At 40.9% G+C, this 27,791-nt stretch overlaps 1 protein-coding gene across 1 annotated transcript in view; it reads right to left on the reverse strand.

Annotated features, from left to right (window-relative positions):
* Positions 1-25,548, reverse strand: part of DDX24 (DEAD-box helicase 24) — a 36,808-nt gene extending 11,260 nt beyond the window's left edge. The window contains exons 1-5 of the mRNA XM_007472581.3: positions 25,440-25,548; positions 18,612-19,331; positions 9,274-9,657; positions 2,110-2,263; positions 511-1,026 (exon numbers count right to left, since the gene is read on the reverse strand). Of these exons, the coding sequence (XP_007472643.1) occupies positions 511-1,026; positions 2,110-2,263; positions 9,274-9,657; positions 18,612-19,331; positions 25,440-25,467 (1,802 nt within the window). The 5' untranslated portion in view covers positions 25,468-25,548. The remainder of the gene's footprint in view (positions 1-510; positions 1,027-2,109; positions 2,264-9,273; positions 9,658-18,611; positions 19,332-25,439) is intronic.
* Positions 25,549-27,791: the final 2,243 nt, after the last annotated feature.

The raw sequence follows: 27,791 nt of genomic DNA on the forward strand, positions 1-27,791 counted from the left end.
TAGGCAGGACAAGACCCAGGAATAGGTCCTGGATCCAAAAGAATCCCAGACAAAATCTCACAGACAGATGGCCCAGAGAGTAGTTTTCAATCCAGCCAGCAGGGAAGCAGGTAAGTTGGAGAAGCCCAGATAGAAAACAGCCAACAAGGAAAGGCAGCTAGTCCCCTCCAGGTAAACCAGAGAGAAAAGAGCCAGCACAAGCCCCAATTGTTCCTTAACAACAGCTTAACTCCCTTTGTAGAATTCCAGAATTCTTACTCTGCTGTCCCATGCCTCTGTCCTCTGCAGATATACACTTTCCTCCTAAACTTTAACTTTTCCTTATAACAGAATCAATACACAATACTGAATCTAAGAGGGAAGGTCTTTAAAATAAAAGGCTATTGGGGTAAGGAGACGGGGAGGGGGGCAAGAGCAGCAGGTACTACCCCACCTGCCCCAAAAGCAGAGAGATACTTCTGTTTCCCCTCTTGGGTAAGGAGTCTGAGTCTGCCTCCACCATCAGCTTACTTGTCTCGTTCAGCAAAGCGCTCCAGGTTCTTTAGTCTTTGTTTCTGGTGCATGTTTGCATGCAAAGGAAGCGGATCTCGGTCCAGTATGGAGAGCAGTGCCGTGAGGCGTTTGATGCAGTCGATGCTATTGGCAAAGACCATGGTTCTCCCCAGGTACTGCAATAGAAAGTAATAGAGGTAGAAGTCCTTCTCTTCTTTGTCACAATGGATTTTGGTCTCCGTCAGGGTCTCCACTGTGGCCTCCTTTCTCGTTAAGTCTATCACCTTTGGTTTTCCCCTCATCCCAATCTTCTGCATCAGCATGTCCAGCTTGCCTGTCTTGTCTATTTTCTTGGCGTTTTTCTTTTGAAACACTCTGGCAGGTGCCTGGTGGACCAAAGTCAGTGTGGCAGAAAATACAAATGTCTGTCTTTCAGGATTATACTGACTGTCGTTCAGCATTTCCAGCAACTGGGAGAGTTCAACGAAGTGACCTTTTTCCACCATTCTGTCTGCCTCATCAATCACAAGGCACCTATCCAAGCGAAACACATCTGTTAACTGGGGGGCAGTGAGGGGAGCGTATGCCCATCCTCCATGCCTCAGGCCCCCCAAAGACACCCCACATAATCTCCAAAAGCTACCCCCCCCAACCCCTTGGCCTCTGCTTGCTAGATGCCCAGACTAAGAGACCTCAGAGACAGAAAGGATCCTGGGGCACCCAAGCAAGAATCCCCTCTGCTCTGTCCTTTGTATTATGAAGGACATCTGACATAAAATATAGGATTCATAAACTGGTGACCCAGCCTATGACTCCAGCTATTAGGAAGTTTCCCCTTATAGGAATCTCTGAAGTGAGACAGACAAGAGTGCAGGGCCTGGAGTCAGGAAGGCTTGAGTTCAAATGTAGCCTGTGTAACTCCAAGCAAGTCACTGAATCTCTACCTCAGTTTATCTATAAAATGAGGCTAAGGATCACACCTCACTCCCAGGGATTGTTGGGAGATCATACTTCTCAGGCTATTGCCATGGCGCCTAGCACACAAAAGGTACTTCAGAAATCCCTCCAGGCCAAGCAGAAGGACATTCTGTCCTCTTTGGGACAGCTCTGAAAATGGATGGCTGGTTGCCACAGTCCCATTTCAACTTTCTCTCCAGGTTAACATCCTTAAGCCCATTACAATTCTATTCCAAGCCTCCTCATCCCCGACTATACTGAGTAGGGTCTCCCTAGGGCAGGGTACCAAAGCATGTATCCTCATCACCTACGATCACATAAACAGTACTAGCTGCATTGTGCTGCTAACTCATGGTAAGTCTGTGGGCCACTAGGAGGCCCGGGTCTTTCCCAAATGAATCTAATCACTCCCTTCCCTATACTATATTCTTAGAATTGATCATATGAACCAATTCCTTTTTTTAACCTAAAACTCTGAGGCTAGCAGACCTTGTACACTTTAGAGAATGTCAGGAGAGCTCCAGTAGAGCCCTCTGGGACAGAAATGAGGCTTACCATCCAGGCCATGTTACTAAATTCCTGGGAAAAAAAACCAGGTCACCTAATTAGGAACAGGCCAGATAAAGGGGAAGAAGACAGAGTTCACAAAGGCTCTTTTACCTGAGCTGCTTGAGATCGGAGAGGTGCTGATGTTGCTCTTTAATCAGCTCCCACAGGCGCCCAGGGGTGGCGATCACAATTTCGGGCCGGCGAGTGAGCATCCTTTGTTGCTTCTGTGGAGCCATTCCCCCAACCAGGAGAGCAGTTCTGATACCTAGGGAGCGAGACAGAATATCTCCAAGCATAATGCAGTTTCTCCTTCCTGCATGCCCAATGAGAGGGGCAAGGCAGCACCATAGGGAGATGAGCCCCTGACCCATACCAGCCAAGCAGCCCTCAGCAAGTTCCTGCCAATGTGCCAGGCAGCTCTAAGACTTTTAAACTGCTGAGAAGGAACATTGGTAGAGTTCCCCAAGGGGCTCCCCATACCAACAAAATCACCAACTCAGTCCCTCTACCAATTGTCCCTAAGAAGCTGGACAGCCAGTAGATACCCAGAGAGGGCAGCTGTCCCTGGGCACAAAGCACACAGCAATTAGCCCTGGGGAACCTACTATCTCCCAAGAGGGTCTGTTTTACTTTTGGAGAGCTCTCATTTTTCAGAAGGTTTTCCTGACATTGAACATAATTGTTTTTTCTTTTGCAATTTCTTCCTTTTTTTTCTTTTTTGCAAGTTCTTTCCTCTGGATCCAAAGAGAATGGCAAACCTGAAGACTTCAAATTCAATCTCAGACACTGGCTGACTGTGTAACACTGGGCAAGTCAGAGAAGCTGATTATTCCTGTTTCCCCAACTGTAAAATGGAAATAAGCACCTACTTCACAGGGTTGTTGTGAAGATCAAATGAGATAATTGTAAAAGGACTTAGCACAGTGCTTGGCACACAGTAGGCACTACATATACATATTCCCAGCCATCTCAAAAAAAAAAAAAGTCTAATCTCTCTCCCACATAACAGCCTTCCAAATGTATAAAAACAGCTGGCACATTCCTCTGAGTCTTCTCTTCCCCCAAAGCAAATTGATCCTTCAACCAATTTTTAAATGACACTGACTTTAGACATTCTACCATTCTTACTGCCTTCTTCTATAACTGACCATAGTGCTAGAGAGATGGTTGAACTAGGACAAATTAGCCCAATATCATATGAGCTTTCCTGGCAGCCACATCACAGGGCTGACTCATGCTGAGCCTAAGAATTCATGCAAACCCCCAGATAACAAGATGTTTCTTTGAATCCTGGCTCTGCCATCCTGGCTGTTGATCAACCCTCTCAGTCCTGTATTATCTGTCAGTTTTATTAAGATGCTATCTTTGCTTTTATCCAAGTCGCTGCTACAAATGATAAATGATAAAAGCCGAGACCCAGATCCTTGGGGCCCTCATCTGGAGACTGCCTTCCAAGCAAACACAGAACCATTAACCACTATTCTTTCTTTGGGTCTGGATGTTCAAATGGCTCGATTTCACTATCTCATCTGCCCCACATCTCTTAGAAAGGAAAAGGGCTGTCAGGCGAGACCCCAAGGTTATCCAACTGGGAGAAACGTCCATGAGCAAAAGAAAAGGATCAGGAAATATGTTCAAAGAACAACTAATAGTACAGATTGGCATGAATGTCAAGTGTAAAAGAGTAAAATGATATTGATTCATTTTTCTGGTATTTACTAGAATCAGAGGGGGAAAGGCACTAGGTAACTCTGGATTGACAGCAGGCCTAAAGAGAAGAGGACTTGAGTTCAAAACTGACCTCAGACACTTCTTAGCTATGTGACCCTGGGCAAGTCACTTAGCTTATTGCTTAGCCCTTGCAGCTCTTCTGACTCTGAACCAATATACAGTATTGATTCAAAGATGGGAGGTAAGGGTTTAAAAAAAAAAGAATCACAAGGAATCTCAAAGGTCATCTACTAAAATTTTACTTACAGATAAGAAAATGGATACTCAAAGAGATGTAACATTCAAAGTCACACAGCTACTGAGTAGCAGAAAACCCTCAAAATCCCAACCCTCTCCCGTTATAGAACTTCTTTCATGACATCACTGAATTTAGCATTTACTGAGTGTCTCAAGAGTATAGAATACAGTGCTAAGTTCTGAGAGAGACACAGAGCTTAGGTAAGACACCAGTGATTTCTGTACACAATGTGGTAAGAAATTAGCATGATGAGGTACATATCATGGGGCAGCTAGGTAGCAGAGTAGATAGAGCACCAGGCCTGGAATCAGGAGGTCCTAAACTCCAATCTAGCTTCAGACACGCCTGAGCTGTGTGACCCTGGGCAAGTCACTTAACCCCTATCACCTGGCCCTCACTGATCTTCTGCATTATTGGAATGAATACTAAGTATTGCTTTTAAGGCAAAAAGTAAGGGTTTAAAATAAAACAACAGGTTCAACAATCAATGAATAAGCATTTCTAAGTGCCTTATATGCTGGGCACTAAGATATAGATACAATGACTCAACCAATTCCTGCCAACTACATTCTAAGGTGAGGGCAAAAGATACAGACTTAAGAGAGCGTAAAATGAAGCTATGAGAGTGAAGGAAAGAGCTGAGACAGCATGGCTAACATTTATTAATAGTGGCTAACATTAATGGAACACTTTAGGGGTTGCAAAGTGCTTTATCTATATAGAGAAAGGTGGGCCAAGAACAGTCGCTAGAGACAATCTGCCTGAAGGGATGCTAGGATGTAGAACAAGAGAAAGACAGCAAGGGGAAAGAAAAGGGGAAGGAAGGGGGAGAAGGGGCAGGAGCCAAGAGAGAAGACAGGGAGGAAGGCGAGAGGAAGAAACTGGGAAGGGGAAAGAGTGAGAGAGGAAGGGGGTGAAGGAAGAGGGAAAGGAGGGTAAGAGTAAGGATAAGAGAGAGTGGGAGGGGAGAAAGTGAGGAGGAAGGAGAAAGGAAGGAGAGGGAGCAGGGAAAAGGGGGAGGAGAAAAAAGAAAAGGGGAGGGGAAAGGGAAAAGAGGGAGAGGAAAAAGGAAGGGGGAGAGAGAAAATGGGGTAGTAAGAAGTGAGGGGAAGAATTGGAGAGAAAGAAGACAGAGGGAGAAGGAAAGAGAGGGAGGAACAGAGACAGAGAATTTCATCCTATTTATCCAGTCTCATTTACCACCATTTCCCCAAAACCGAGCCTCCATTACAGTCATTAATGAAAGGAAGAGAAGGCTAGAGCCAAATCTGTGAAGAGCATCCAATACCAGGGCAAGCAACGTGGATGATGAGGGAAACTCTGCCCACCTTGTGCACTTAATAAGACAGCTTTCAGTACCTGCACAGAACAAGAAGTGTCTAGTCTTCCTTCCTGGGGCCCAAAGGGACCAGAGAGGGCTGGGCCTTTAAAGCAGACAAGGGCCTTGATCAAATCAGAACCTGGAAGTAGCCCAACGGAGCCAACTGAGGGCTCTCCACATGGCAAATGTGAGATTCTGGAGGACAGGATGGGACTAACCTTGCCCACCCACACATTGCCTGAGTTACCAAACAAGTGGCAGGAATCGAAGAGCCACCAGTAATAAAAAAATACAAAATAAAAACCCACAGGGAAATGGAAAAGGTTGATATCTTTCTCAAGTCTTTCAAGAGACTGCCTTGAGGATAAGACGGAATGGTGAAAATCCCCTTAGAGTTAGTTTTCCTTACATGCAGGTCTGAACATGTTACTTCTCCCTGTTCAATCAATTCCAACAGCTCCCTATAGTCTCTAGGACAAAATGTAAACTCTACCCATTAGTTGTTTTTTTTAAACTCTTACTTTCTGTCTGGACCCAATACTGCATATTGGTTCCAAGGTAGAAAAGCTGTAAGGGCTAGGCAATGGGGGTTAAGTGACTTGCCCAGGGTCACACAGCTGGGGGGGGGGGGGGTGTCTGAGGTCACATTTGAACCCAGGACCTCCTGTCTCTAGGCCTGGCTCTCTATCCAGTAAGCCATCTGGCTTGCCCCCTCCACCCATTAGTTTTTAAAACCCTATCCAAGCTGGCACCTCACTAGATCTGGTCCTGATAAACGTTCCCCAATTCTGCAATCTAGTCAAGCTGCCCTTCTCTCTGTTCCTCAACTCAATACATTCCACTTCCAGCTCCAAGTCTTTGTATTCACCATCCCCCTCCTTGGAATGCCTTCTCTTTGTCCCTCTACCTCACAGAGGTCCTCTCTTTTAAGATGCAGCTCAAGGGGTAGCTGGGTGGGTCACTGGATAGAGAACCAGGCCTAGAGACAGGATGTCCTGGGTTCAAACACTTGACTCCTGGCCTCAGACACTTCTCAGCTGTGTGACCCTGAGCAAGTCACTTAACCTTCATTGTCTAGCCTTTATTGTTCTTTTGCCTTAGAACTGATACTCAGTATTGATTCTAAGACAGTAAATAAGGGTTAAAAAATTAATGAAACAAAAAAAATGCAGCTCAAAGCAGCAGCATCTACATAAAAGCTTTTCTGGATCCCGACAACTACCCAAACCCTCCCTCCCAAATACTATTTTGTATCTGACCACTCTGAATACGTTTTTACTTATTAGCTTTATGTTTATGGTGCATCCATTTTTACATGTACTTGTCTTCTCAAACTTCAAAAGGGAAACTGACCAGGAATAAGGATCGTTTCATTGTTTTGTACTTACATCCTCAATGCCTAGGATGGTGCCTATAAATCCTTAATAAACAGAATATCAAGCCCAGAATCATGAAGACCTGAATTCAAAATCCAGCCTCACACACTTACTAACTGTGCAACCCTGGGCAAGTTACTTAGCCTTGGGTGGCCTCAGTTTCCCGTATCTATAAAATGTAGCCTGCCTAGAGTATCTGCAAAATGGAGATAATCACAGTTCCTACCTCCCAGGATTGTAGTAGGACCAAATGAGAGAATAATTATAAGGCATTAAGCACAGGATCTGGCCCAAAGCAAGGACTTAGTGAACATCAGCTATCATCACTATCGTCCTGGTAGATTGATTGACAGAAGGGACCTAAGGCCATCTAGTATAACCTCTTCATTTTACCGACAGGGAAGCTAAGACTAGGGAGATTACAGCTTGCCCAAAGTCCCATAGCTAGTAAACTGTGAAAATTAAACACTGATACTATGTTTTATATTCTGTAATTGCATCTCCTCTATACCCTTATTCTGTATTTTATATATCAATCTAAGCCTTTTTTTGTCCCTGAGTAAAGAAGCTCATGAATTCAAAAGCTCCTCTCTCAAATTAGATGCAGAAGTGCAGTTTTCCAGCAATTACTTTTTTTTAAAACCCATACCTTCCATCTTAGAATCATCACTGTGTATTGGTTCTAAGAAAGAAGAGCGGTAAGGTCAGGCAATGGGGGGGTCAAGTGACTTGCCCAGGGTCACACAACTAGGAAGTGTCAGAGGCCAGATCTGAACCCAGGACCTCCCATCTTTAGGCCTGGCTCTTGATCCACTGAGTCACCTACTTGTCCTCAGCAATCACTTTTAATTAAAGAAAAACTGAACTAATTTAGAGGTTCAAAACTCTCATAAAACACTGGTTCTAAGGGAGCTGTTATCTTAGCACTACCTATAAATCATGTCATGCCAAAGAAACTTGTTATCCCTCCTCACTTTGTCTCCTAATAAATTCCATCACATTTATTTATTACCCTTGAGAACATGCAAACTGATCTGGCCCCATCTCTGCTTATCCTTGACCAATAAAAGGTGATCTTATCTCATTCTCAGGTGCCAAAGAGCTTATGATCCTTGGTCTGCTTTCACTGGGCCCCACAAATGCAGAAAGCGTTCCTCAGGGTACTCTTGGTTGTAACCAATCATTAATTCCTTACTCCCATGATGCTGCCAATCCTACAGTCAATTGTATTGTGTCCTTAACATTCTATGCTTATTAAAAAAGTTGCATCTGAGGGTAGTGAAGAGAGCTCCAAGCCTTGAGTCAGGAGGACCTAGGTTCAAATCTGACCTCAGACACTTCCTAGCTGTGTGGCCCTGGGCAAATGACAACTGACCTCATTTATCTAGTCCTTGCCCTTCTGTCTTAAAGATGTTACTAAGACAGAAAGTAAGGGTTTAAAAAAAAAAGGAAGTTGTATCTCTAAGTCTTGGTCTTGGGCTCACTGAAGCAGTCACTAGACTTATTTTATCAACAAGTCCATGCCCTAATAAATTGCTCTCTAGCTCAGAGAATACAAAGCACAAATAAATGAGATATGAACCCAAATCCCCTGGCTCTAATCAGTTCTCTTTCTCCTGTGCCACCTGGTAGCTATTCATATTGTGTTTAAATAAATTATATTAGTCAGTAAGCAGCAAGGACTCCAAACCAGATCAGGAGCCCTGACGAGCTATGCAATTCTGGACAAATTTTTTCTTGCTGGCCCTCAATTTTCTGATCTGTAAAATGAGAACACTCTCCACTGTGACTCTATAAGATTGTTGTGAGGATCGAATAAGATAATGTGAGAAAGTGCTCTATCTCCAGTAACAGAAAAGGGTAATTATTGTAATTGTCACATTCAGTGTAGGGCCTGGAGTCAGGAAGACCTGAGTTTAGACCAGCCTCAGACACTTACTAGCTGTGTGATCCTGGACAAATCATTTAACCTTATTTGCCTCCATTTCCTCATCTGTAAAATGACCTGGAGAAGGAAAAGCAAAGCAAACCATTCCAGTCTCTCTGCCAAGAAAACCCCAAATGGGATCCTGAAGAGCTGGATAAAATTGAACAACAATAAAGACGAGTTGGAAAATTTCATCTCTTGTGAATACAGTGGCTATTTTGCCTTCAGAATAAGGCAAAGGCTACACATCCATGTTTTTCTTTAAAATAAAAGAGGCTCAGCTTGATTTAATACCTAATTTAATTTATTTAAACACAATATGAATAGCTACCAGGTATCATGGGAGAAAGAGAATTGATTGGAGCCAGGGGATTTTAAAGAAAAGATAAAAATTAATTAATTCAAATGCAGTTAGATGGCACAGTATATAGTGCACCAGGCCTGGAGATGGAGGTCTTGGGTTCAAATAGCCTTGGGACACTTCCTAGCCATGTAACCCTGGGCAACATCATTTAGCCACCCTTGACTAGTCCTTGCCCTTCTATCTTAGAGTTGTTACTAAGAAAGTAAGAGTTTAAAAAAATTTAATTTGCCATGAAGTCGGAGCCTACCAGGGGGTGGGGGTGGGGGGTGGGGGAAGTGCAGGTAACCATAACAGAAGGCCACATGGGGAGAATTTTACCTGTAAACTTGGCTACAGCATCAATATGGTGTTTGACTTGGACAGCCAGTTCCCTAGTGGGTGTCAGAACAAGTCCAAGCAAAGGGTTACTACGATTTCTATGACCAGCAGCCTTTTCATACTCAAACTCCAGCTTGATGTCGCCTGACTCCTCTTTGTCACTCGGACTGTGAGATGGGTTTTCATCCCTCTCTTCTTCCCTTTCCATTGGCAGAGGATTCAATATTTCGTTACTGTCATCAGAAGAATCGTCCGCATCTCCTAGTGACTCTCCATCTGCAGAATGAAGTCCAGCCTGCCCATGGTGGGTCTCTTTCTGTTCATCCTGCCAGCGTAACACTGAATGAATCATTGGAATGGCAAAAGCAAGGGTCTTCCCGCTTCCTTGGGAGGAGAAAGAGAGTGAGCAGATAAATACAAGAGGTTAGAGACTGGTTTATTGCTTTTCCTTTGTTTTGAGTTCACAGGTAGCCTTAGCAGTGATAGCAAAACTTTTAAGAAATCTAGTGGCCAAACTACGACCCTCATGCTGCATGAGAGGCACCCCCTTACCCCACACAGGGGACAGAGGAAGCACTCCCAATGGGCTGCTTCGTAGATGGGCAGGTCATATGAGGAATGTCCTCAGGCATGTGGAGAGAGGGAGGGAAGCAGCCCCCTCTAGCCCATGTGTCATAGGTTTGCCAACATGGCCTGAGAGTTACACAGCTAGACATAGTCACAGTACTAGTGAGAAGCAGTGGGAGTAGACAGCTAGCCTCCAGGGCATAAAGACTTGCCACCTCTGACATATACTGGTTATGCAATTCTAGACACAGTGCTTATCCTCTCAATAACCTCTTCCTGATGATTCTCTAAGGCTATAAATTATGGAACAAGTGCCAATCCGCATTAATACAGGCAGTTTCTTCCCTGGGAACTATTTGTACCAATGAAATTGTTACTATTGTAAATAAATATATAATAAATGGTTACTGTTGTAATGAAGATGATGATGATGGGCAGTGATGGTAGCCACAAAAACAGCAACTCACATTTCTATAGTGTTTTATGGTTTACAAAACATTTTTCTCATGACCTTATGAAATACAGAGTGCAAACAGTTTCTTTTCTATGGGAAATATCTGGGGAAAGACAGCTAAATGATAGGGTAGATAGAAAATGGGGTCTAGCATCAGGAAGATATAAGTTCAAATGTGGCCTCAAGTACTACTAATTGTGTGACCCTGGGCAAGTCATTTAACTTGTCTACCTCAGTTTCCTCATCTGTAAAATGAGGATAATAACAGCAAGTACCTCCCAGGTTTTATAGTGAGGATGAAATGAGAGAATATTTATAAAGTGCTTTCTAAATCTAAAAATGATATATAAATATGATATCATCATCATCAATAATAGCATCATATTTATCTTATTATCAATAATAACTGGGATGTAGGATTTGAACCCCATGCTATTAATGGCTTTATAATATAAAAAAGGCTATTCAATTCAACAAATATTAAGTGCTTATTCTATGCAAAGGAATGGTGTCATTAAAGAAACAGTCAAGACTTTTTCTTTTATTTAAGCCCTTACTTTCTGTTCCAGTAGCAATTCTAAGACAGAAGGACAAAGATTAGCCAATTGGGATTAAGGGATCTGCCCAGGGTCACACAGATAGGAAGTATCTGAGGACAAATTTGAATCTGGGTTCTCCTGACTCCAGGCCTGCCACTCTGGCTGTTGTGCTAACCAGTGGCCAAAAGCCACCATTTTCTACAGACTTTGTCCTGGCTTAGAAGTTCAATGCAAGAGTTAGTGTCCCCACTTTACAGATGAAGACATTAAGAATTATAAACTCTACTCATCCACCCACCCACCCACCCACCCACAGAACACACCCCCAACACACATAAAATCTGGTAGAAAGTTACAGAGCCTGGATTTAAATCCTGGTTATCTGATTAATGACCAGTGCTCATTCTGCCACCCCTCCCTCTCCCTGTACCTCTTGGTGAATCCTGACTTTGTTCTCACTAATAGGTTGCCAATATGCCTATTATCATTAGGCCCATTTTAAAGATGACAAAATGGATACAGAGGCAGACACAAAAGTGAATATGACACAGTCTCTATCATCAAATGATTCGTGTCCATGACCTCACAGTCTCAAATATTTATACACAAATGCTTAAGAGCAATAATGGGCATTTATAAAGTGCAAAGAATCTTGCACAAAAGAGTCCTCACAAAAACCAGGTAAAGCAGCTGCTGTTATTTATTACCATTTTATAGATCTAGAAATGGAGGCTGGGACAGGTTGTGTAAGATCACAAAACTAGTTAAGTGTTTGATGAGACAAGATCTGAACCCAGGTATTCCTAACTCTAAGCTTGGCACCTAGCCACCATATTGTGCTGTATGGAGGCAAATGTGGTGGGAGGAATCACAGAGACTTGGTGAGATTTTCAAAAAGAATGAGATTAAAAGGACAATGGTATGTGGGTGGGGAGAAGTATGATACAGAGAAGTACACAGAATAATATACTAATGATGAGCCCCATGTACCAGAAGAGAATTCACAGAATAACATTACTTTAGTATTGGAAAGAATCCTATACATGACAAGTGGTTATCTAATAATTATAAAGGTTAACACTTATATAGCCCCTACCCAATCCTCACAACCACTATGGGAGAGAGATGCTATAAAAGGTTAGGTGATTTGTTCATGGTCACACAGCTTTAAACTCAGGTCTTGCTGACTCCACCTCTCCCCAAAAACCCTGAATGAGGGGAAGCCTTCTGCAGCAGACAGCAGCCCTCACAACTCCATCAGGAAGTTTCTCCTAATGCCATGCCTACATGTGGTTCCATGATACAATGGAAAAAATACCCAATTTAGCCGAGACTTCAGCTCCAGTCCCAGCTTGACAACTTACTGCTTCTGGGACCTTGTGCCCATCACTCTGCTTATCACCTCTAAAACGAGGGACAGGAACCAGAGGGCCTCTAAGGCCCATTAGAGCTCCTAATCTAATAACAAGGAACCCACAATTTCTGGTTCTACCTTTTGGGGCCAAGCTAATTCCCCTTTCACATCCATCAATCAATGGGCATTTATTAAGCAAATACTATGACAGGTAAGGGCAATTAGGTGGCACTGTGGGCCTGGAGTCAGGACCATTCATCTTACTGAGTTCAAATCTGGCCTCAGACAGTTAAGCCTGGGCAAGTCACTTCACTTTGTTTGCCTTGATTTCCTCATTTGTAAAATGCACTGGAAGTAAAATGGCAAACCATTCCTGTATCTTTGCTAAGAAAATGCCAAATGGAGTCATAAAGAGTCAGACACAAAACAGAACAACAAACAAAAATGGCAGGTACTACAGATACAAAGGCACATAAAAAACAGTCATGCCCTCAAGGAGCTTATCAAGGGAGACAACATGTGCATATTTGTGACTACAAAGAATAGATAAAAAATAAATACTAGCTTAGAGATAAAGGACACCAGAAGCTAAAGAGATTAGGAAAGACTCCAAGAAGAGGTAGAGCTGTAGGATAGAGTCAGGCCTAGAGACAGGAGGTCATGGGTTCAAAATTAACCTGGGACACTTTCTAGCTATGTGATTTAACCCCAATTGCCTAGTCCTTGCCACTCTTCTGCCTTGTAATTAATATTGATTCTAAGATAAAAGATAAAGATTTTTTTTTAAAGGAAAGCTAGAGTTGAATATAGAAAGAAAGGAATTCTAAGAGGCAGCAGAGGTGGAAGACGAGTACACACTCTAGGAAAATGAGATGGACAGTACAAAAGGCAGAGGTGAGAGATGGGACTTCATGTGTGAGGAACAGCATGAAGGCCAATTTGGATAGACCAAAGGGAGCAGAAAAAGGAATAGTGAGTTATAAAGCTGAAAAAGGTAGATTGGGGTCAACTTATAAAAGACATTAAATGTCAAGCAGAGAAGTTTATATTTATCCTTGAGGTAACAAGAACCTTAGGGTTTATTGAGGAAGTTAGTGACATAGTTAGATTCTCACAGTAAGAAAATCACTTTGGTGGCTAGGTGGAGGATGGATTAAAGTGAAGGGAGAGAGCCTTGGGGCAGACAGAACAATTAGGAAGCAATTAAACTAGTCAGGCCCCAATTAGTTAGAATGATGGATCCATGAAGAAACTGAATTCTTGGAATTCACAACACATATTTCAATTGGGCTAGAACCCAAATTTTACATAATTATAACTTCAAATTTGAATACATACTAACATCACAGTTTGATTGTTTGCCATAATCAGGGCCTAGACATAATATAACAAACAGATATGGGGGCCTGAACTAAAGGGAGGGGGTCACAGATGTCAGATATTGGAAGTTGACTTTGATTACAGGCAGAATTCTAGAACATATTATTAAAGGGATATTGTATGAGTACTTAGAAAGGGAATGGTAATCACCAAAAGAGAACATAATCTCATCAAGAATGTTGTTGTTCAGTCATTTTTCAGTTATGTCCAACTATTCATGATCCCATTTGGGTTTTCTTTTTTTTTCCTAACCATTCCTTTCTATCTTAGAATTGATAACAAAATATCTGTTCAAAGGCAGAAAAGAACCAAAGGCTAGGTTGCTGGAGTTAGGTGACTTGCCCAGGATCAACCAACTACAAAAGTATTTGAGGCCAGATCTGAAGCCAGGGTCTCTTGTTTCCAGGACTGCTTCTCTATCCACTGAGCCACCTAGCTCCCAACCCATTAAGCATAGAATATGCCAAACTGAAATAATTTTTAATAGATTACTAGACTACAAGAGCAAGAAATTGCAATAGAGATCATTGCAAACTCATATTTCAGCAAACCATTGCCAAAATCTCTTGCAGACAAGGAGGCATATGGGCTAGATGACAGTATGGTTAGGTGGATTCATAGCTAGTAGAAAGACTAGACCAAAAGAGTACTTCTAGATCATTCAATGTCAGCTAAGAATGTGGTCTCTAATAGAATGCTTCAGGGATCTGTCCTAGTACTCATGCTGTTTAAGGTTTTTCCATCAGTGACTTGAAAAAAGGAACCAATAACAAGTTTGTCACAGTAGGGAGTGACAAGGTACTAAGAGGGGAAAAGATGATAGTCAAGATCTCAATGGACTACAATTATGGTCCAATTCCAGAAAGGGTAAATTAAATAGAGATAAATGGAAAGTCTTATTCTTGTGTTAAAAAAATCAACTTCATAAGTACAGAAGAGGTATAACTAGCTAAAAAGTCTATATGTATATATGCATATATACACAGACCAGACACACACATATATACATACACATACACACACACAAATAAAACCAAGGTTTTAGTAAGCACACTCAGTTTATTTAGGAAGCTCGATACAAATCAACAGCCATAAGAGTTAAGGAAATCTTAGGCTATGTAAAGAGAAGAGTATCCAGAGTATGATAGCTATATGCTCATTAGATCACAGTCACTGTACTATGTTCTATTTGGGGCAAAATGTTAATAGGCTAATGACACCTTCGAGAGCTTCTAGAACAAGGCAATCAAGACGGTGAAGAGACTAGAGCACACTCTACAAGGATCAAGTGAAAGGGGCAAGAATGTTTGGCCAGGAAAAGACTCAAGGAGGACATAATAGCTGTATTCAACTTTAAAAGAGAATACTTATTCTACTTGGCAAAACCAAAGTAATGGACATTTTAGAAAATGCAGAGGCAGATTTAGACCCACTATAAAAAGGAAAACATTCTAACAATTATAGCTATCCAAAAGAGAAATAGGCGAGATGCAAATCAAAACAACTCTGAGCTATCACCTCACAGCTAGCAGATTGGCTAACATAGCAGCAAAGGAAAGTAATGAATGCTGGAGGGGATGTGGCAAAGTTGGGACATTAATGCATTGCTGGTGGAGTTGTGAATTGATCCAACCATTCTGGAGGGCAATTTGGAACTATGCCCAAAGGGTAATAAAAGACTGTCTGCCCTTTGATCCAGCCATAGCATTGCTGGGTTTGTACCCCAAAGAGATAATAAGGAAAAAGACTTGTACAAGAATATTCATAGCTGCGCACTTTGTGGTGACAAAAAATTGGAAAATGAGGGGATGCCCTTCAATTGGGGAATGGCTGAACAAATTGTGGTATATGTTGGTGATGGAATACTATTGTGCTCAAAGGAATAATAAAGTGGAGGAATTCCCTGTGAATTGGAATGACCTCCAGGAATTGATGCAGAGCGAAAAGAGCAGAACCAGGAGAACATTGTACACAGAGACCAATACACTGTGGTACAATCGAATGTAATGGACTTCTTCATTAGTGGCAATGCAATGTCCCTGAACAATCTGCAGGGATATAGGAGAAAAAGCACTATCCATAAGCAGAGGACAAACTGTGGGAGTAGAAACCCAGGAAAAAAAACAACTCCTTGATTACATAGGTCGAGGGGATATGGCTGGGGATGAAGACTCTAAATGAACATCCTAATGCAAACACCAACAACATGGAAATGGGTTCTGATCAAGGGCACTTGTAATACCCAGTGTAATTAAGTGTCAGCTACGGGGAATGGTAGGGGAAGGGAAGGAATATGATTCTTTTAACCAAGGAATAATGTTCTAAATTGACTTAATTAATTAATTTTTTGAAAAAGTGAGAAATGGGCTTTCTCAAGAGGGAGATACTAGTGTTCCTCACTTGAGGACTTCAAACAAAGGCCAGTTGGAACGGAAGGTGGAGGGAGTTAAGAGTGGAATGCAATGGAAGTTTCTATGTAGGTAAAGGCTGGATTCGATGGTCTTTCCAAACTCTAAGATGGGTACATCTTTTTAAAAAAATCCCAAAGATCTACATGAACTGATACAGAGTGAAATAAGCAGAACCAGAAGAACATTGTACAGAGTTACTGAAATGCTGTGGGATGATCAAATGTAATAGACTTTGCTACTAAAAGCAATACAATGATCCAGGACAATTCTGAGGGACTTATGAAAAAGAATGCTATTCACATTGAGAGAAAGAACTACGGGAGTAGAATTGCAGAAGAAAACCATATGATTTACACTTGTTTATGTGGATATAGGATTTGGGGTTTTGGTTTTAAAAGATTACTCTATTACAAAAAAATGAATAATACAGAAATGGGTTTTGAGTGATAATACATGTATAACCCAGCAGAATTGCTTGTCAACTCTGGAAGGGGAGAGGGAAAAGGGGAGGGAGACAACATGAATCATGTAACCACGGAAAAAATTTAAATTAAAAGATCCAAAAAAAAGTTCAAGAAATAGCCATACAGGTCACATAATACAATCCCTTCATTTTACCACTGAGGTTCAAAATGAAGTCATGATTTGTACAAACTCACACATTAAGTGCAGAGATGTGATTAAAAACCCAGATCCTCTGATTCCCTGGCCATTTACAGCTTTCACACCACAACATACTATCTTACTGCTAATAGACATAGTCTTATAAATTCTTTCAGGACCAAGTCAGCTAGGTGGCATAACAGATAAAGCAACAGGCCTAGAGTCAGGAGGACATAGGTTAAAATCTGACTAGATACTTCCTAATTGCGTGACCCTGAGCAAGTCCCTCAACTCTGATTGCCTAGTCTTTGCCCTTCTGTCTCAGAATTGATACTAAGAAGGTATGGGTTTAAAAAAAATTTTTTTCCAAGGCTGAAATGATCCCTTACAGTAACTTTTAATATAATTACTCTATCTATAATCTTTCTTTGACTATCACTTGCCAACAACCCAAATCTTATTGTCTTCATTTCCGAATGTCCAAGTCTGACTGTAATATCTTTGACACTGGTTACAAAGGGGAAGTTATGACAAGGACAATGTTTTTCTGTCTGCTTTTGACCAGCAATCACAGACATTTACGATCATAAGACTGTAGAAATGGAGGGGAGCTTTAATCAAGTCACTGATAAAAAAAAAGTAAACAGCAAACGGCCAAGACAAGGATTCCTCCACTAGAAACCTGCCACACTGACATTAAAACATTAATGACTATTCTAAGCCCAGCCATCCAACTGGATCTGAATAAATGTATTATTGCCTAGTCCAAATTGCTCCACCTTCTCCATGATAAGGCACTATCAAAAACCTGTAAAACAAAAGGTAACAGAAAAAAAGGAGATATTTTTTAAAAGTTATAGGTTAGGGAGAAGCTACGTGGCTCAGTGGATAAAGCCAGGCCTAGAGATAGGAGGTCCTAGGTTCAGATCTGGTCTCAGATACTTCTTAGCTGTGTGACCCTAGGAAAGTCACTTAACCTCCATTGCCTGACCCTTACTACTACTCTTCTGCCTTGGAACTATTATACAGTATTGATTCTAAGATGGAAAGTAAAGGCTTAAAAAACATTTTTTAAAGCTATGGGTTGGATTTATATATTAAGAAAAGCAAGCTATTTAGAAGATCCACGATTTTATGTACAATTCTTTTTCTGTTCTACTATACAAACAGAAATGCTCCTTTTATTAAACTAAATAAAGCTCAGAATGAATATAATTTTTTTAATAAAGAAGACAACAAATGGAAAAGGACAATTTGAATGATACTCTTCAATAACGGAGATTTATACATTAGATATTTCCTTTGTTAATCTAAAGTAATTTTTCCTTTGCATGTTCCAATCCGACACACTAAAAAATTCTAAAGATTGAGAAGTGGGAGAGGGGTGGGGAAGCTTGCTAAAATCTAGGCAAACTATATCTACAGCATTCCTCTCTCAGCTACCAATTTAGTAATTGTTCAAAAAAATGAAATAAAGTTCATGACTTGAAATTGTACCAGCTCTCTGGCATCACTGCTTCCCTTTCTAGATATTCACCAACCATCCCTTTGATAATCCTTTCTAGAATTTTTCCAGGAATTAAATCAAGCTCATAACCCTAATTTGGTTTAGACTATTCTCTTCCTTTTGTTGAAAACTGGCAAAAACATCTGTCCCAAAGGGGACAGCTGGGTAGTTCAGTGGATTGAGAGCCAGGCCTAGAGATGGGAGGTCCTGGGTTCAAATCCGGCCTCAGACACTTCCCAGCTGTGTGACCCTGGGCAAGTCACTTAACCCCCATTGCCTAGCCCTTACCACTCTTCTGCCTTGGAGCCAATACACAGTATTGACTCCAAGATGGAAGGTAAGGGTTTAAAAAAAAAAAATCTGTCCCAGGCCTAACAGTATGATACCTTTTCTCATTTATCACAATCTAACATATAAGCAGAGCTATTATATCTGACAAGCCAGGATTTAAACCTTGGTTTTAATGACCCAAATCCCAGATTTTCCCACTACTTTTCTGCCTAAAAATAAGGGAAGGGCTCACCTGTTTCTGCAGCACCAAGGATATCCAGATTATCTCGGATGGCAGGGGCCAAAGCCAAAGCTTGAATAGGAGTTGGAGCACTGAAACCCATAGAGCTCAATGCCTGCAGGACTGGCTCAGGCACAAAAAGGTCCTTCCAGGCAGAGACATCAGCCTTCTGATCATCCAACTTGGTTGTCCAAGTCTTTACTTTATGGGGAGCTTTTGAAGGAGCAGCCTGAGAAGGTTGTGCTTTTTTTCCTGACTTTTTCTTCTTTTTCTGCATGGTTTTGGGAGATTTTATAGTCTCTACAGTCTTGTCTTCTTGGGGACTATCCTCACCATCTGTGACAAGTACATCATGGAGAACAACTTCCTGGGAAGTTAGGTCTTCATCTGCCACTGAAGAATTTTTGTTCTTTATGGTTGTCTCAGTTCCCTGGTCTTTGTTCTTCTTCCTCTTCTTTTTGGGCTGAAAAGTCGTTTCTTCTTCTACCTCCTCCTCAGATGCTACAGCCTTCGATCTTCTCTTTTTTGGTTTTTGTGTCGATGAAAGTTTTGAGGCACCTACCAATTTATAATCATGAAGTTCTTCAAAACACACTAAGTCTTCAAGCTGCCCATCAGCAAACACATGAGGGTCAATTTTCACAGGTTTCCATTTTCCAACAACTTTTATTCCCTTTTTCCTAAACCTAGCAGAGGGTAGAAATTTTCTCCCTTTCTTGAATTTTGTGATTCCTTTAAAAAAAAAAGGCAAACACTTAGATCAGAGTAGAACATACATATTTTCCCTTTCCAAAACTGGTTCAATAAGAGGTAATTGAAGACTTGGGGAATGGAAGGAACAGGAGTCAGGAAACCAAGAAGGCTAATGCTTGGTATTCCACACTTAGCTCTCTTGACACCATATTCTCCTATTTGATAGGGTTTAGAATAAGAAGGAAACTTCAAAATCATTTTGTACAACTCATTCTTTGAAAATTTAGGTCCTAAAGGATCAATAACTTCCCACGGTCACAAAATATTAATTTGAAGTGCCAGAATTTTAACCTAGATCCTTGGTCACAAAATATTAATTTGAAGTGCCAGAATTTTAACCTAGATCCTTTGACTCTGCTCTAGCACCTTCCTATTCCCTTAGTCTCCTTTGCTGGTTTATCATCCTCCTCCTACCCCATCTACAAATATATGAATTCTCAGAATTCCACCCTGCTTTCTTTCTCTTCTTTCTATATTCTCTTCCTCAGTCATCTCATATAACCTCAAGGCTTCAACAATTATCTCTATGCAGTGAGCATCCAGATCTTTACCTCCAGACCTGATCTCTGTCCTAATAATAATTATAAAATATTATTTATAAAAATAAGAAATATTTTAAAAATTATCTATCCTAATAATAATAATAATAGCTAGCATGTTCTTACACAGTTGTTTCAGTCATGTCCTATTTGGAGTTTTCTTAGCAAAGATATTAGAATGGTTTGCCATTTTCTTCTCCAGGTCATTTTTCAGATGAGGAAATAAGAGGCAAATAAAGTTAAATAACTTGCCCAGGGTCACATAGCTAGTGTCTGAGGCTAGATTTGAATTCAGGTCTTTCTTACTCCAGGCCCAGAGCTCTATTCGTTACACACCTTGCTGCCCAGCTAGCATTTATTTATTTATTTGTTTGTTTGTTCATTTATTTATTTATTTTTAGGCCCTTACCTTCCATCTTGGAGTCAATATCTGTGTATTGGCTCCAAGGCAGAAGAGTGGTAAGGGCTAGGCAATGGGGGTTAAGTGACTTACCCAGGGTCACACAGCTGGGAAGTATCTAAGGCCAGATTTGAACCTAGGAGCTCCTGTCTCTAGGCCTGGCTCTCAATCCACTGAGCTACCCAGTGTGGCGGCTGCTGCAAGCTGCAAGCTGCAAGCTGCCCCACCCCCCTACCCCCCCACTAGCATTTAGACATCACTTTAAGGTTTGCATTTCAAATATTTCCTCGTTTTATTCTCATAATGACCCTAGGATATAGATGACGAAATTGATCCCATTTTATAGATAGGGAAATCGAGGCAGGCAGTGGTTAAGTGACTTGCCGTTGTCACACAGCTGGTAAGTGAGGCCAGATTTTGATTCAGGTCTTTCTGATCTCAGGTTCAGTGCTCTAGCTGCCAAGCCACCCACTGCCTCAAAATCTGTCCCAAGCTCCAATCAAGCCATCTACTCCTCACTCCTTCCAGAACCTTATAATCAATATGTTCCAAACTGAACTCTCTCCCCCTTAAACCTATTCCTCCTTCTGACTTCCCAATCTCTGTCCTCTCAAGGACTCCTCTTTTAACCCACCTTTTTCCTAGCTTCTCATCAGTTATCACATCCTATCAGTACCACCTCTGTCATTCTCTGACCACCACTCCCTTTGTCCAACACTTCATCACAACCTACCAGTATCACTGCAATAGCCTCCCAAAAGGTCTTACACCTCCATTCTTCCACAATCCACCCTCCCTACATAGCCACAATGATCTTCCTCAAGCATCGCCCTGATTTTGTGTCTTCTCTGCTCAAAATCCTTCGAGGGATGCCCACTAAATACCAAAACTATCCCAAACTTTTCAGATCACACGTTTAGAGCCAGAAAGGGCTACCTAAATCATCTAATCCAATCCTCTTTCTTTTATATTTAAGGAAACTGAAACTCAATTAATTTATCCAAGAATACATCAGTAATGAGTAGCAAAGGGAGCATCTGAACCAAGACCCTCTGATCTGAATCTGGTATTCTTTGCACTGCCCCATCCCCAACTTTACCCACCTTGCCATACTTATCTACTTGATTCCTGGATTTGTTAGCTTGGTATTGTAGGCTTTTCATAATATTAACACAAAGGCACCAAGATCACTGTCTGGTGTTACCTCTTACCCCTTTTAGAGGCTCTACATTTCAGTCAAACTTCACTTTTTATCATCCCTCAGAAGCATGCTATGATTTCTCCCAAGACTTTATTCAATGCTCTTCTCTATATCTGGAATGCCACTTCCTACCTCCAATCTCAACTCCACTTGTTAAAATGCTACCCATCCTTTAAGCCCCAATTCAAATTCAGAGTCCTCTATGGGCTGGACATGATCTATTCTTCCTCACAGCTCTCAAGGAATCCTGCTTACATCTTTCTTATCCTTTCTATACTGTTTTCTTTAATATTAATAGTTATTTATGTTTTCATTCTATCCTTCTAACCCAATCCACCCTCTCTGCCTCCCCAACATAAAATATCTTTATCTTTATATGCAAAGAAAAGGTTCCTAATTGTTTGGGAATTTTTCAAACTCATCTGTCTTTTGCCTCAACCAATTTTTAATAACAATAACTAACAAAAATGCTAAGCATTTTATGATAATCATCTCATCTGATCTTTACAACAACCCTAGGAGGTAGGTGCTGTTATTGTCGCCATTTTATAGAGGAGGAAACTAAGGCAAACAGGGATTAAATTGACTGGCCCAGGATCAGACAATTAGTAGGGTATCTAAGGCAAGTCTGGACTTCCTGACTGCAAGATCAGAACTTTATCCACTGAACCACTAATAAGGAAGGCCCTCATCTCATCCAATATGCTGGTTTCCTATTTTGTAGATGAGGAAACTGAGGCTGAAAGAGACTCTATTATGTGGTCAAACAGCTAGTAAGTGGTAGAGCTGGAACTCAAACCTATCCTGACACTCAATCCAGTGCTCTTTACAATATATCAAATACTGAGACCTTAATAAGCCTATAGACAAAATTTAAAACCCACACAAGATGTTAGGGGATTAGATGTGCTTTCGATGTTGCCATTAACTTGCATTCTAGTTCTATCTCTGTCCCTTAATGTGCCCAAAGTCACAGGATATTTTACTTCTCAGTTTATTCATTCATAAAATGAAGATAATACCAACTCTACCTAACATGGTTGTAAGTCACCCACTTACCTATGTGACCTTTGCCAAGTCCCTTCAGCTTCTAAGTCTTTGTTTCCACATCTATAAAATGAGGACACTGAACTTCCTACCTGTATGACCATTCCCCAGGATCACAGAATGTTACAAGCTAGAAAAAATCTGGGAAGATCTGAGTACAAGGTCACCATTTTACAAATAAGGAAACAGACCAAGTGAGTTATTTTTGTTTACAAAGCAATTTAAGGTTTATAAAACACTTGCATCATAACCCTGCAAGTTAAGGAGAATAAATATTATTGATGACTGATGGTAGGTGGCTAGTGGCTAGAGTACTTGGGCCTGGAGTCAGGAAGATTCATCTTACTATATTCAAATGTATCCTCAGATCCTTACAAGCTGTGTCACCCTGGGCAAGTCACTTAACCCTTGTTGGTCTCATCTGTAAGATGAGCTGGAAAGAGAAACTGCAAACCACTCCAGGATCTTTGCCAAGAAAATCATAAAAGGGGTCACAAAGAGTCAGACTCAAATGAAAAATGACTAAATTATTAGACTCATTTTATAAAGAAACTAGGGTTCTGAGAATTTAAAGAGATTTGCCTCAGAATCACATAGCTAGTAAAGGTAGGAATTGGGATTCAAACCTAGTCTTCTAACTCTTTCATGGCATTTTTTTTTAAACCCTTACCTTCCATCTTGGAGTCAATACTGTGTATTGGCTCCAAGGCAGAAGAGTGGTAAGGGCTAGGCAACGGGGGTCAAGTGACTTGCCCAGGGTCACACAGCTGGGAAGTGTCTGAGCTTAGATTTGAACCTAGGACCTCCCATCTCTAGGCTGGCTCTCAATCCACTGAGCTACCCAGCTGCTCCCTCATGGCATTTTTTTTAAACCCTTACTTTCTGTCTTGGCAACAACTCTAAGGCAGAAGAGCTAGAGCTAGGCAAACAGGGTTAAATGACTTATACAGGTTGGAAGTGTCTGAGGCCACATTTGAACTCAAGAAGATAATCAGTCCTGACTCCAGGCCCAGGATGATATCCACTGGATCAGAAGATCAGAATTCAAATTCTGGCTCCTTCACTAAAATACCTGTGAGACAGAAGGCAAGACATAATGTCTTGTAAACTGAATGTCTTCATGTATCCATGATGGGATTGGACCTTCAAACACTAAATCCTATGATTAACTCTTACAAGTAGCCTGGACAGAAGAAGTAGACTGAAGCAAAATATGGCTGGAAAACTTAAAGTAAGTTTTGAGATTCAGAAGGCATCCTAGAAGAAATCTAAGTGAAAGACCACAAGAGTGGCAGCTTAGGACATCACAGACATTATTTTAGAGTTTTGTATCATGGACCTCTTTGGCAGTCTGGTAAAGCTATGGATCCCTACTTAAAATGTTTTTAAATGCACAAAATAAAGCATATAAATGCATCCAATACAATCCACCAGAGAAGGAAATAACAAACTACTCCAGTATCTTTGCAAAAAAAAAAAACAAACCAAATAACACACGGGGCACAAAGAGTAGGATACAACTGAAAGACTGAATAATAACAGCATTTTTTAAAGTTAGTTTAAACAATAGCATTCATAAAACATTTTAAGGTTTGCAAAATGCTATAGTCAATAGTCAATTTCTTTAGCACATGCCAACCACTGTCCTAAGTGCTGGGGATATAAATGTGAAAAAGAGGGTCTCTGCCTTCTAAGAGCTCACAATTTAATGTTTTTCTGGGGGGTTTTAATATATATTTCCTGTTATCCTCACAATCAACCTGGGAGACAGGTAATATTGTCTCCATTTTATAGATCAGAAAACGGAGGCTAACAGAGGTTAAAAAACTTACAGCTTAAAAACTGGGGCAAAATCTGAATGATGAGTCTTTCCTATTCAAAGCCCAACTCACTAACCACTTACCAGTTTAAATGACACCTTCTCAGAAAGTTCTTAAATGTATAAAAGATAGAATTAAAAAGAAAACTAATTAAATTTAAATATAGTTATCAACATTTTTTTAAAGTTCATCTCTGGGTGAGACTGCAGTATAATTTTTTTACTTTATTATTATTACTTTTTAGCAACATGACTGATATGGAAATGTTTTGCATGATTTCAAAGGTATGACTGATATTATATTTCTTGTCATCTCAAAGAGTTGGGAAGGGACTGGAGGGAGAGAATTCAAATTCGAAATCTTTAAAAAACGAATGTTAAAAAATAAGTAATAATTTAGGGGCTGCAAGGTGGTGCAATGGATAGTGTCAGGCCTCTTCCTGAGTTCAAATACAGCCTCCAATACTAGCTGTATGATCCTGGGCAAATAATTCAACTCTCTTTGCCTTAAAAAAGAAAATTGTTTTTAAAGTATTAATTTAAAAAGAAAACAAATGCATACTTCTTGAAGGCACGGGCTGTCTTTTGCCTCTTTTTGTATCCCCAACATTTATCACGGTGCCTGGCACAAAGAAGGTATTAAATAACTGTTTATTGATTGATTGGCACGTAGTGGGGCACTTACTAAAAGTTTCCTAACTGAATCAGAACTAGACACAGTTACTTTCCTCGGCTCGGTTACTTTAGATAATTCATTTTCTCCTCACAGTGCCTCAGTTTCTCCATAGGCAAAATGGAGTTGGGGGAGAGGGGAGGAGTAGATGACAAGAAGTAGAGGGTTGGTCTATAACTGATCTCAAAAATCCTGTCCAGATCCTGAGTAGATTGCAGGTTGGAGACGTGACTCTCCAACCACGCAGGAAGAAGAGACAGTTCGGGGAAGTACCGCTCGGTGTTTCTTTCCTTTCCTCCTCCTTCCCCATCTGTTTTCCATCTTCCAGCTCCTCTAATGTAGCTCGCCTCGTCTCAGACCAGACTTAAAGGGGAGGGGGTGAGGAGATTCGAGGATCCGGGAACTCACCACGCTGAGGTGCCGAAGTCGCCGCCATTGCTTCTGCCGCCGCCGCCTCTTCCTCAAGCTTACACCACGTGGGTGTCTCTAATAGGGGCGGCCATGACAGCCTGAAGCCACGCCCTCATTCAAAACCGGCGCAACTTTATTGACAGCTGGTGCTGTTCCTTTCCAAGGTTCTGTTTTTGGCTAAAACTTCACTAATCTGGGACAAGAATTCCAGACTGCGAGCTGGCAGGGATCTTAGAGGTCGCCTGCCACCCCTTCACCCTTCCCTCCCAAAGACCCAGGGGTCTACTCGGCTTTCAGAATTTCGTAGAATCAAGTCAGTAAACAAACATTAATTGAGCATCTTTACTATAAGCTCCAAGTACCATGCTAGAGGTCAAGTGACTTGCCCACACAACTAGTGAGTGTCAGGCCATATTTGAACTCAGATCTTCTTGATTCCAGAACCAATATTCATGTCTCCAGTATGTATTATGTGTGTGCCTGTGTATATATACATATATACCCATACACATATGTTTGTTTTGAGAACTGCAAGGGCCCTCTGAGGCAATGAGTTCAAACCTCTCGTTTTTGTTGTTGTTGTAGTTCAGTCCTGTCCTGCTCTTTGTTCTCATTTGGAGTTTTCTTGGCAAAGATATAGGTTTGCCATTTCTTCCTCCAGCTCATTTTTACAGATGAGGAAATTAAAGGATTTGGACTCATGAAAATGAATCTTCCTGATTCCAACCTCATTGCTTTGGACTACCTTCTCCTTTATCAGATGATAAAACAGGATCCCAGAAAAATGAAGCTAATAGCTCAAAAAATCCACTGTTTAACAGTGAGTGCCCTATTTCTCTAAAGGACCAAAAACTGTACAGGCTACTTAGTGGTTTGTTTCCATGTGTGACCAAGAAAACCAATTGCCTCATTTTCCTCCCTTCCTCTGGTTGACTAGTTCAGTTCTATATATTATTCTTCTCTGCAATACCCTGTTTCTTTCTCCAAGCGTATTTCCTCTTCCTAAACCCTAATTCCATATTACTATCCATAATTACTATCCATGTCACTAACTGATCTCCCCTGATCCTACTATACTGCAGTTAAGGTGAAGGATAACTCAGGTGGGCTGGACAAAAATGTGTTATCTAATTTCATTTAGGCCTTTACTGATGCAATCATCTATTCTCTCCAAATTCATTTTCTATCCCATTCATCAGAGCTGCCATTCTAAACCTGCTTCTCCCTCCTCTACCCTTCTCAACTGAGGACTTTAGCTGTCACTTTATTGAGAAAAGAAGAAAGAAGAGGGAGGAGGAGGAAGAGGAAGAGGAAGAGGAAGAAGAAGAATCAGCATACCTTACCGTGACCTCCAAGTATCGTCCTATACAAAGATCGCTATATTCAAAGCTATGGGTTTTTTAGTAGCAATGTATGATTGAGAGTTAAAGACTATAAGGAAAGTTGAGTGTTGCAGAATCAACATTTTCAAATTGTGGTTATGGAAAAGATTTTTGAGAGTCCCTAAGACAGTAAGGAGACTCAATAAATAAATACTTAAAGCAATTAATTCAAACTATTCACTGGAAAGTCAGATATTAAAGATGAAGCTTAAATACTTAGGCAACATAATGAGAAGACAAGATTCATTGGAAAAGGCCCTGATGTTGGGAAAGATTGAAGGCAAAAAGAGAAGGGGATGGAAGAGGATGAGATGGATAGACTGTCATGGAAACAATGAACAAGGATTTGGATATACTGGAGAGATGGTAAAGGATAAAAGGGGCTGTGTGTTATGGTTCAAAGACCAGGGTCACAAAGAATCAGATATGACTGAACATCTGAACCAACAACAAAGTAGTCCTATACCTCTCCTTTCTTTCTAAGCCAAACTCTTGAGAAAAATATGCCTAGAGGAATTACCCATTTCTTGTCTTCTCATTCCCAAAGTCATTACCTTAGTTCATATCATTGTCAACTCATGGGGGAAATAACCCAATAATCTCCTAATTACTCTTCCTGCCTCAAGTTTCTCCCTCATTCCAATCTATCCTTCACACAGCTGCCAATATGATTAGCCTATAATAGAGGTTCTCAAACTTTTTGGTCTCAGAGCTTCTTTATACTCCGAAAAATTATTGAAGCTTTTGTTTTACATGGATTATATCTAGGAAGTATGCTAGTAGGTGTTTAAGAACTGGCTCTCTGAAAAATATACAGATGATACATTTTTAAGTTAAGCATCCTAGTGGACAGAGTAACCAGGTCTGAAATCAGGAAGACCTGAGTTTAAATTCTGACTCATCACTAGCTGTGTGACCCTGGACAAGTTACTTAACCCTGTTTGTCTCAGTTTCCTTATCTAAAAAA

Source organism: Monodelphis domestica, chromosome 1 (assembly GCF_027887165.1).
Source record: "Monodelphis domestica isolate mMonDom1 chromosome 1, mMonDom1.pri, whole genome shotgun sequence".
In the NCBI taxonomy this organism is placed as follows: Eukaryota; Metazoa; Chordata; class Mammalia; order Didelphimorphia; family Didelphidae; genus Monodelphis; species Monodelphis domestica.